Genomic DNA, 11,543 nt, shown 5'->3' on the forward strand with positions numbered 1-11,543 from the left:
CATCCCCAGGAAAGATTACATGGCCATCCAACACAACAAGACTTTCAACATCCTCAACAAAGATTACCTCCTGACCAAATACAAATGCAATATCAGCACCCTTTCAAACATATGCCATCCCAACAAATGTTGGAAATGAGGAGAGGTCAGTGGGCAGATATAGTACGTCCAGACATGATTGGGCAATTATTTACCAATCAGCAACAGCAGCCAAATATTTCTTCTCGCCGTGGTCAGTGGGGCCAACCAGTGGTACCCGGAATGCCACAGCAACATCAGTGGCAGCCTCCTCCAGTAATGATGTCTGGACATCCATTCATGGATAAACAAACACAAGGATTTTCTTTGCAACCAGCACAAATTAACTATGAATATTCTGGTTACCAAAATGGATTGGTGGAAATTACAGGTTCAGATGAGCAGAGTTATCAACCTTATACTGGTATTACAGGTCCTGTGCAGTATCGAGGAATGGCATATCCTTTAACCTCCACATCACTAGCCAACCTTTCACAACAACAGCAGCCATTTCAGCTACATGACCAACCACATTCTTTAATGCCTAATTATTTTCCAAACCAGATGATGTCACAAGTACAGCAAACTCCTTCAGAAACAACTCTGCCAGTGTCAGATGTTGTGCAGAAGGATCCTAAACAAATAGTGGAGGTAGGGATACCAGCTGCCCAACTGTATGAGCCTATAGCTCAGACACTAGAAGTTGATGAATTTGGACGTCCAGTTAAAGGTAATGAAGAACAACTTTCTTCTTCTCCTAGTCGACCACAAATAGGTAAAACTTTTAGAATTCACAAGCCTAAAGTTGTTTCTCCCCCTACTCCCAAGACTGATGCAGTTCCTGTAGAAACAAAGCAACTTCCTTCACAACCGATTAAAAACGTAGACGTTGCAGATAAAGGATTTTACATTTCATTTAATGATGCTCAGCCTAAAAAACCAAAACCAAAGTTACGGCCACATTCTTCGAAATCACAGGAATCCAGTTCAAAAATGCAGTTTTCCAAACCTCAAGACTTAAAGCCATCTTCATCAAGAGGGGAAGCCCGGATAACTGATTCATCACATCATAAAATTGAAACTTTGGAAGCTGCAACGAAAAAGCCTGCTGAATCTAATAATACTCTTGCCAAGGTCCAACATCAAAACAGTGAAAAAGATGCATCTGGTGTGGGGTTCATTATAGGAGCTGACTTGGTTCATCCTAATCCAGTATGATTTACTTTTACTACTGTATCTAAAAAAATATATTACATTTGTAATGATTATTTCCTGAAAACTTTTTTTTTTGTACAAAATGGTAAATTTGGATCTTTACCAACTTTATATTTTCTTAATTAATTTAGGAATTAGAAATAACTTTTTGATATTAAAACATTTTTAACATCTTTCTCCATTCATGTTCTTTCTGGTCATAATTTTTCATTATCCCCAAAATTCTACTTTATTTGAAGTATTTCTTGGGATCAATTCAAAAACAAAATTTGTAAAATGATATTTTGTTGTTTAAAGTATCAATAATAATTTATTTATGTATATTTAATCTCAGAAATAACACTTACTCATTATCTGTGATTTAGAAACAATAGGAAGCCATTGGAGAGAAATTGATAATACTCATGTACAATGAATATAGGATTAACTTTACTGACCTATGAAGTTAAAACTGAGTAAATTTTTTAAAAGGATAATTAATTTTCTTTTGCACTGGCTTACTAAGTTATATGTTTCAGGATGCTGAAACTGAAATGCAGAAAAAGAAGGAGGTGATCATGATGATGTCTTTGAAGCGTAGAGCAGAGCAGGAAAAAAAACGAATAGCTAAAGAAAATGAAAATGCAAAGAAAAAAGAACAAGAAATGTGAGTATGTATTTAAAGTAGAATAAGTATCATAGAATGAAAAAAAAAACATTTTAATGTAAGTTTTGGTTTAGATAAAGTTTTGGAGAAAAGTTATTGTTAAGTAAATGAATACTTTTGGCTGAAATCAACTGTTTATGTGCTAGGTTTAAACATAGTCTTTGCCTACCTTAACAGTGTTTGCTGTGCATGTGAATAAATAGGTAAAAAAAATTAAACATTCGTGATTAATTTGCCATAAATAAGACATCTAGATTGCTGTAGAACAATTGCAGTACATCCAGAAGAAACTAAATATAAAATGCATTTTCATGTATGAGGAGTAGCACACAGTTTGACAGAAAGATATAAATCTGTTTGTGTAATCAGCAGCTGAAAAAGCCATAACAGTATAGTGGAAGCTCAAATTTAAAAAGTTAATTAAACTCCTTGTTTGTTATAATTGAAATATGACTTTTGAAAAAAATACACGCTGTGAGCTTAATAACAAAGTGGTAATGAAGTTTTTTAGCTTGCTCCACAAAAATTCAAAAGCTATAATTATTGTAAATGTTAAAAGCTCCATTAAAATTTGTTAGCTATAATTTGTCACCAAAGCTGCTATTCATTTATTTTACAACAGTTATTGCTCAATGTTTTAACAATCAAAGCAAAAAGTATCACAAGATATAATACAAATACCTTATCCACACTTAGATTTAATTATGAGCTTCTCATTGGTCTTGACTTTCACAATTCAACTTTATTTTTCCTTATTAAAACTCTAGTTTAAACTTCTGAACCAGTAAGTACGTGAGATGAGCAGTTAGAGATAGCTGTACTGTTACTATACAAGTTTGTGAAAACAGTGAAAATTTTTTAGGAACTTGAAAAATGTCAAAAAAGTATCATCATAAGGTTAGTTAGAATAAAACTAACTTTTCCAGCATTTCTTTTTATCTCTTCTCGCACAAAGACAGGTGATATTTATAAACTGGTGAAAGCTCTCTTTCCAACAGCATTGAATTTGAACAAATCTGACACTTTGTGTATCTTATTGGATGTTATTTTTTAGATAATTATATTTCCTCTAAGTTAATTAGGAATTTTTCATGTTTTAAAAATCTGTTTCACTGAAATTCATGAATAACATGCATGGTTTTTCTGAATTGTTAACATTGACATTTGTCTTTACTTAGTCTTTTATCTTTTACCATATCTTATTCATTCAGCTGCTTTCACCCACTCTTAACAGTATGAAATAGATAAAATAAGAATTTTTGCTTTTTTTCAGTAAATTTTTTTGCTAATTAAATACCTCTTTCAAATTAAAGTGTTTTTTAATTCTACATTTAACTATAAAGTTAATTTACTGTTTCTCAGGTGTGTGATATAATTATACATTAAAAAACTCGCACAAAACAGTAATTTGGCAATTTATTTAAGTCATCAGTGTATATTTATATATAGTGATGATAATGAAATGCTATTGAGTTGGTATCTACCATTTCTTTTTATCTCTCCCATACACATTCTACAACACATACCTTAAATTTTCATACTGAAAAATATTAAATGTTTCATATTGCCAAACTTTCACACTTAATATTTGTACATCTAACAGTTTGAAATATGACATAAGTAGCAATCAGTTATTGTATAAGGTAACCATGTAAACCAGACAAAAAATATTAAATGAATGAATAAGATAAAGTGATATTTACAGTTATGGGTTTATTCTCTGATATGGTGCTTAGTTGAGAAGGAACAATTGCCAGATAATAATAGAGAAAGGCTACTAGCAGCTATACTGTAAAGAGGGCCACAGAATGCTTTATTTACATGGTATCACATGCATTAATTTTCAGCTAGAAATAACAAGTATGTATAACTTCTTCCTGCCTGTACTCTAGTAGATTTAAGCTGTGTCTTTTTTATAAAGAAATTGAACTCTTCATTTTATTTGTGTGTTTTATTTATACTAGTAATTTCTACAACTTATTAAATGACTTCAGAAAAAAACATATACCAAACATTTAGAATGTTATTTGTTTAAACTTTTAAGTAATAATTATTACTATGTCATCAGTAATTCATCTCATTTCAAAATAAAACTTCACTGTTACTTTCACAGTTTATAGAATAAGGTATTGTTCTGTTACTCTTTATTTGATTACTATACAACACTATACCCCATATGCAAAATTCAACAGGGCTTAGCAAATTACAGCAAGCGAGTACAAATTTTGTAAGTAGAAGAGCTCATTGTTTTCTATATTTCTTTACTTACTGTTATATGTTTTAAGAAAAATAACTGAAACTTAAGAATTTATTTGTAAATAGTAATAATATATATACATACGTAATGTATTATAATCAAAATGTGATTGTATTCTACAAAATACTGGTCCACTAGAACAAAGCTAAGACAACTGTACCTTGTAAAGGCCAGTTTTATACTATTGAAAATGGTGTAATAAAGCTGCACATGCACCACAGGATTGCAACTTCTGTAATGTTAGACACAGCTGGAAGGTCAATAAAATAAAAATAATAAGTATATATAGATATATAATGTTACAACATTTAAGCTATTTAGAATAAACATTTGTGGTTTGGTGTTATAATTTGTAGTCTTTCTAGAAAAAAAAATGCTTAATTTAGATATATTTCCTAATTTTTTATGGTAGTTATGAGCTCAGTCAAATCAACCAAACCAGTACAGAAATAAGAAAGAGAAAATAGCATATAAAATATAATGTTTTTTCTAAAAAATATTTGATAATTATCTGGAGGTTATGAAGAGATCATAGAGATTTTGCATGTGAAATTTGACAATTTTCTGATGCTTAAAAGTATTTTTAATCTTAGTATCAAAATTACTTTGGATGTTGGATAGTCAACATTTGAAAAAAAAATTATGCACAAGCAAATAATTACATACAAAATCTGATATTTATGAAAACCTTGTAATGTTTACTGATAATCTGCAAAATTTCATGAAGATACGTTTATATTTTAAAAAATATAACTGCTTTATGGTTACTTTGGTGGATATGGGCTGGGTGGAATCCACCCAGACCATCGTCAAAGAGTTAAAAGGCTGCTTTCTGTACTATTGTGACAACTTAATAAACTCTTAATTACTGTTATCCTTGTAGCCAAATAAAAGAAGGTTTGGTAAGACTAAACTGATTAAAGTCAATGGTGAAAACATGTAAAACCAAGAATGTTCCCTGCCAGGATTTAAAAACAGTCTTAAGCTATGAACATTAAACTACCTCAATAATATCTGAGAAATTATGTGTAAGGCTATTTATTTTAACAAATTTTACTATAGTTTATCATCATTAACTAGATTTGTAGTTTAGTATTGTCTCTTTGTATCATGCATTTGGTAAATATGTTTGGAAGAAACATGGTATGTGTTTTATGTACCATTATCTGTTTGACATGGCTTACAAATCAAGAAGCTTTAAATCACCTTCATTGTTTGGTTAACACACTCAAGTCCAATCTCAGTTGTAGAAAAGGTGCTGTTTATGTGCATTACATTTGCTGTTGCATTCTTATTTAAGAATTCGAAAATAGTCAGTGTTTTGTGTCACTGAGTGGTATACACATGGTACTTCTAAATATGGAAGTGATAGTTTTTTGTGAAGTAGCAGTTTGTGATAGAATTTAATCTAAGGCATTTTGGAAAAAAAATTTTGTTATCTCATACATACATACATACATTGGTTATTTGCTCAGCAAGTTATTTGGAAACGATTTTATGGCTGATCAGAATTGTAGTGAAAGATCTCGCAAACCAGGACTTAGAGAAATGATGGTGGTGTTCAACTTTTGCTTCTTGTTATATTGTAAAACATTATGTTAATGAACAATCATTGCTTCACCTCTCCATATGCCATACTAATTTTGTTATAAAAGTGAGGAAAAAATATACCACAAAGTAACACTTCATATACCTTCATTTCCTTATGTATTTTTTCCTCACTAGTGTTTAATGAATGTAACTTATGATACATACAATTCTCTTGTAAGTGAGAACTCAAATAATCATTTAACACTATGCATTTGGGTTGATCAATTTGATCGACCTTGTAACCATCATCTAATCATGAAACTATACATATATAAATCTGAATGTACCAAATGTATCTGCACAAAACTTGATAAGCTTTTAGTAAACATTATAAGTCCATTATGTGCAAAAAAAACAATTTTTAATCACGTATTTTTACTAAAGATCTGTCTGTAAATTTACAGATCTTTTTACTGAGTAAATCTGAGTGAAAGGCAATTTTCGCTCTAAGAATAAAAATACTTCTTTCCATCTTACCGTTTTCATTTACATTACCTCTTGAACTTCCTAAATGAATACTAAAAATTTTTTATTAAAACTTTATAATTGTGTCTCTTATTTTATCTACCCTAACACTAGCTATAGCAAAATTATCAATGTTCATTAAAATGAAAAGTTGAAAAATATAAAATAAAATTAAAATACTTTTTTTTTTAGAATTACTGCAAATTTTAACTGGCAATTACAATTACTTAACATTTTCACATACACTTTCATTACTTTTATGGTTTTATTATACTTTGAATGCTCTCTCAGTACATGAAAAGCAATTTAATTTAGAGCTTAGAATAAACAAATGGATAAGCCGAAATATAAAATTTTAATGTCCAATTATATTGCTTTACTGAAATAAACTATATTTATCATACATTGTCTTTCAAGACATGTCTGTAATTCTCTTTATGTATGTGTATAAACAACAGAAAGAACATATATTTCTTTACATGATTCCTTATATGACTGTTTTCTTCAACATGGCTAAGTAGATAGTTTCTTTGAGATTCACTGTCTGCACTTGAATAAACAATAGGAAAGATTTGTATCTTGTAACACTTGGAGATTTAAGGTTTTCTTCCAGAAACATCTCTGAGAGTTTGATCTATGAATTACCCTGCTATTATTTCTCAAGTAATCCATATGAGGAAATTTCTTACTAAAAAGCACAATGTTTTAGTAGAATATTGTTTTATGTTTTTTTCCTATGAACAAGAGCTGTTAATTTTAAATGTAAACAAATAAGAAAATAAAGACTTACAGTAAGGTTCTGTTATTGGTTAGAAGACTAAGTTCACCTCATTCTAATTATTAATTAGATACTAATTATGATTAAATTTTATGTGTTAAGTTTCAGATATGTTCTGGTAACAGGGTCCAGGGTTTGATTCTGTTCTTTGTGTTAGAAAATTTGATGTGCTAGGCAATTGTATGAGGTCTTCCCCATTAAGAAAATGTCACAATAATTAATTTCTGGTTTTGCCTGGTTGTTAAACAGAATGGTGTGGATTTTGGGTAGTGGTAACTAGAGTTGGGTGATGGTTGATGGTATTTGCTAATTGATTAATTGACAGCCCCATTAAATGATTATTACAGTGTTCCTCAAATCATGTTGGGAACTGCCAGGCAGTTGTCTTCTCTCACGTCAGCATATCAAAATTAGTGACAGTGACAGATAGCCTTAGTAGCTTTTCCATAATAAAGGCAGTACAAGCAAATTTGGTGGCAATATTTCAATTAGTTGAATAGTTAGAATAATCAAAAATAGTAATAATTGGAAACACTAAATTTGATATCAATTTAATCAGAATTTTGATTAATTGATTAGTTATGTGACATTAATCAATGTAATCACTGCTTATAGGTAATCAGTTAATTGATTAAATTGCCCAGCTCTAGTGGCAAAAATGTATTACAAATGTTGTTTTTCAGTAATGAAATCTGTATGTTGACAGAATACTACAGTTAATATAGAATGGTAACATGGTTAGAATTATTTTTTGAAGAATTAAAAAAGAGATACAAGAAAAGAAGAAAGAAGAAGAAAAGATGAGGAGAGAGAAAATCCTTGAGCAGTACAGGCAGAGAAAAGAATTAGAAGAAGCAGAAAAAAATGGACTGCTTCTTCCAAGTGGATCTAGTGGAACAGGATTTTCTCCTTACCACAATGCTTCAAGTAGGAGTGGAACCCTTTCTAAAAGTAAATCCAGGTCAGTGAGAATAGATCCTGATTGGAACTTAAATTTAAAAAAGTTACAGGAACCTTGTTTGTTTGTAAGTAGTTATAGTAGATTAAGAACATACCTTGTTTTCTACTATTTGTTATACTGTAGTGAAGTTTTATTTACCATCAAGTTGTACTATTGTTCTTTTTTGTTTATTGTTCTTTAAAATATAAAATATTTTAAGTAGTTAGAACTCGCCTATTAAACAGAAAAATCTACTGTCTCATAGTTATGATTATGTTATTATTTAATATTTTGGGATGACTGACTTAGGTAAAGCTCAGTTAAAGTGTTAGTGTATGAAGAGTATCTTTTATATTTCTCATCATGTTTTTATAAGGTTTTGATGGAGGAAATAAAAATGAAGATCAATAGTTTTTCTGTTTATCTAGCAGGTCTACTTCTGCTTCCAGACCTCGACCTAAGTCAGTTCATGTTGGTAACCTCAGTCAAGAACCGTCATCTTTTGAGAGTTTTGATGTAGCACGTGTTGGAAGAGGATCACATAACAACCTTCCACGTAAATGTCTTGTTTTATAAATAATGCAGTAAAATTTCCTGTAGTTGAAGTTATTATGAGCTCTGTAGCCTAAAATATTTGTTTTTTTAGTGAAGATAAATATTGTTTTCAGTTGATGTTTTTAGTCATGTCCTTGTGGTAATATTTTACATGGTACCTGCTAGAAGTGGAGATACATGTTGAATTTAGCTGAAGTAGTGTGTTTTAATTATAGAAATCATGTATATAGTGTTAGAAGGATTCATACCAGTGTGACATGTTCTTTGTGTTCAAAGGAAAGCAACAATATTGAGAAACAACAGTATCTTGTATGCATGTTGGTCTTATAACAATTTGTGTTCAGTGACCAGAATCCCTGTTTGTAAACATTCTTGCCTTTGTTGGGAATCAGAGATCACAACTATAAATTACTTTGTTAAACTAAAATACCCTTGATCATTTTTCAAAATTGCAAATATTTTTGTTTACATAAGTTATACACTTTCCAATAATGAAAGTAATTTTTTAAATATTTCAGAAATCTTAACAAATCCATGTGTATAATGTTCCTAAAAAACAATTGTATGTTTGCTATTATCTCAGTGTTCAGATCATTGTTAAAATAGAAAGTGACATTTTTTTAAGACTTCTGGGTATGTGGAACATTAAGAACAATAATAAAAATATAATTTTTATCATAGACTAGCTATATAATTGGTTTATTTTTCCATTCCTTTAGTTTTATACCTTTTACTTTTAAATATATCCTAATTCATATTGTGGTACACCAAGTATGTAATTGTTCAATAATTTACAATTAATACTTATATCAGGCTCACGGTATACTGGAATTATGTTGGTATGTATAAGTGATAATAGTTTTGTTTCAAAGCTAAAGATAGCTTGAAATGAAAAATAGCGTTTTTTTATGATTTCTGCAAAAGACTTTAATGTTCATTTTGTTTTACACATTTTATGTGTGGTACAAGATACACTCCTCTTCACAAAGTTTTATAATACCAACCCAAGTGTTGTTTTTTGTCACATAGTTACAGTAGTGAAATCATTTGTTGTCAAAACTAAACTGGAAACATTAGTTTTACCATAGAAGTTAGTATCTTACATTTCCTGTCTTAGGCATAAAATATGATTTAAACACATTGATTTAACACCTTTTAACTTATTTCATCATATGAGTGCTGTAAGTAATGAAGCAGAACCTATCATGCTAAATTCTGATATTTCACTATGTTTCCTAACTATAGCAATCAAAATGGAGAATTAATTTTGGATGGTCAATTTTACATGTACGTGTGTTTTTTGCTTACTTATCCTACATGGCTCTAATGGTGTGAAATGAATAAATAAAGAATGAAAGTGCTTTAAAGCCATATGTTTGTATTAAAAGAGGATAAGCTAGTTTTGTGCACTGCAAGTGCTTGTGCAATATGATTAGTGTTACTTGGAAAGTTGACCTGGAAATTTATCTTTTTCAACACCCAGTTATTTCTTCTGATTCAAAACACTATGATGCAGTCTTAAAACAAACATTATTATTCACAGTCAAAAAGCAGAAGTACCAAAAAAAATGTTGAGATTAAAGCCTAAATTAATTTGATGTAGGAATAATTTGTGAATGGCCTTTATTAGAACTTGTCAAAGAAAATACAATGTAAGTAAAGAAAAAAAAATAACTAGACAATAAATGAGCACTTCAACAAGGACATGAGTATTACTATTATGTTTTAAGCCTTTAGGAAGTTAAATGTAATGTAGTAGGTTATTTTTGTCTTAGCAGAGGATGTTGACCAAGAAGACATTGACTCCTTGTATGGTTATGGTGCACCTCCAAGACCTCAAGTCACAAGTCCCAGTCGTAGTTCTTACTATGACTCCCGACATCCACCTTCCCCAAGTCAAGCCCCTTCTTCATTTTCACCAGGTTTGCCAAGTGGACGTAGTAAGGGTTCAGGTCCCTCAAGTGATGGGGCATCTGATGCTGGCTCTACGTCATCAGCAGTTACCTCTGAATTCTTAGGTCCTAAGCTGTTTGTGAAGCCCACTTCCAAGTCTAATAGAGGCATAATTACAAATGCTGTAAACACAGTTTTGGCTGGGGCTGTAAATGCTGAAACAAAGAAAAAAGTTTTGGAGGTAATTTATACTACAAATATATTCTCTGTATCTTCATTTTGCTGTATTACACTTTTTAGCAGTTTAATGGCAAGACCTTGGTACTAGTCTCCTAGAGTAACTTCTTTTCTTGTTTTTGGACTTCCTAGTACTGTATTTAGTAGAGTAAAACATGCAGTTGCTGTCTAAATATTCTTCCATTTTTCATTCCATTCTGGTGTACTTATGAGGTAATTCTGCTTGTTTTTATACCACTGTGTTATTGCTATAGGGTTATATAAGTTTTCTATATGTTACAAACTGGCCTTTATTAGTTTTTACTAGAATGAGCATATTTACCTAATTGGGAATGAAAATAACTACTAATATTAATTAATTAAAATAATCTCATTCTTTGTGTAAAAAATACTTGTAATTTTTAACAAAATCTTACCAATTGTTGTGAAGATATGTTAAGAAAACTCAGAGTTATCTTAACTCTTTCAGCACGAGCTCGGTCCCTGGAACTGACTTCGTAACCATATTGTGCTTGTTATAGTTTTCATGCTATAACTTTTAAATTAGTATGCGTGTGTTCATGAAATTTGGCAGATTATCAGAAAACATTACAAGGCTTTCTTATGCAAAATATGAGATTTTTTTTATTAAGTCTTAAGCTTTGTTAAGCAGTGTTTTTCTCGTGCCTTTTTTTTTCTTTTCGTATGTTGCCTATCCAACGTCCAAAGTAATTTTCGTTTTAAGATTAAAAATAGTTTTATGTATCAGAAAATTGTCAAATTTCACATGCGGAATCGTTATAACATTCAGATAGTTATCAAATGTTTCTTACGAAAAAGTTTATATTTCATCTGTTATTTTCACTAATGAATCTCTGTATGGGTTTGGTTGATTTGACTGATCTCGTAACCACCATAAAAAATTAGGAAATATATATAAATTATTCTTTTTTTGTTCTAGAATGACAAC

General features: G+C 30.3%; 1 protein-coding gene across 8 annotated transcripts in view; it reads left to right on the plus strand.

The window, feature by feature from the left end:
* The window catches only part of LOC106459899 (calmodulin-regulated spectrin-associated protein 2-like), a 110,553-nt gene that overhangs the window by 86,900 nt on the left and 12,110 nt on the right, over positions 1–11,543 (plus strand). For 5 of the 8 annotated variants that reach the window (XM_022386806.1, XM_022386818.1, XM_022386812.1 and 2 more), the window contains 5 exons: positions 20–1,230; positions 1,752–1,879; positions 7,727–7,930; positions 8,338–8,465; positions 10,240–10,598. In XM_022386806.1, the coding sequence (XP_022242514.1) occupies positions 20–1,230; positions 1,752–1,879; positions 7,727–7,930; positions 8,338–8,465; positions 10,240–10,598 (2,030 nt within the window). The remainder of the gene's footprint in view (positions 1–19; positions 1,231–1,751; positions 1,880–7,726; positions 7,931–8,337; positions 8,466–10,239; positions 10,599–11,543) is intronic. The other 3 variants (XM_022386822.1, XM_022386827.1, XM_022386833.1) reach the window with 3 other exon arrangements.

The sequence above is a fragment of the Limulus polyphemus genome, unplaced genomic scaffold (assembly GCF_000517525.1).
Source record: "Limulus polyphemus unplaced genomic scaffold, Limulus_polyphemus-2.1.2 Scaffold31, whole genome shotgun sequence".
Lineage (NCBI taxonomy): Eukaryota > Metazoa > Arthropoda > Merostomata > Xiphosura > Limulidae > Limulus > Limulus polyphemus.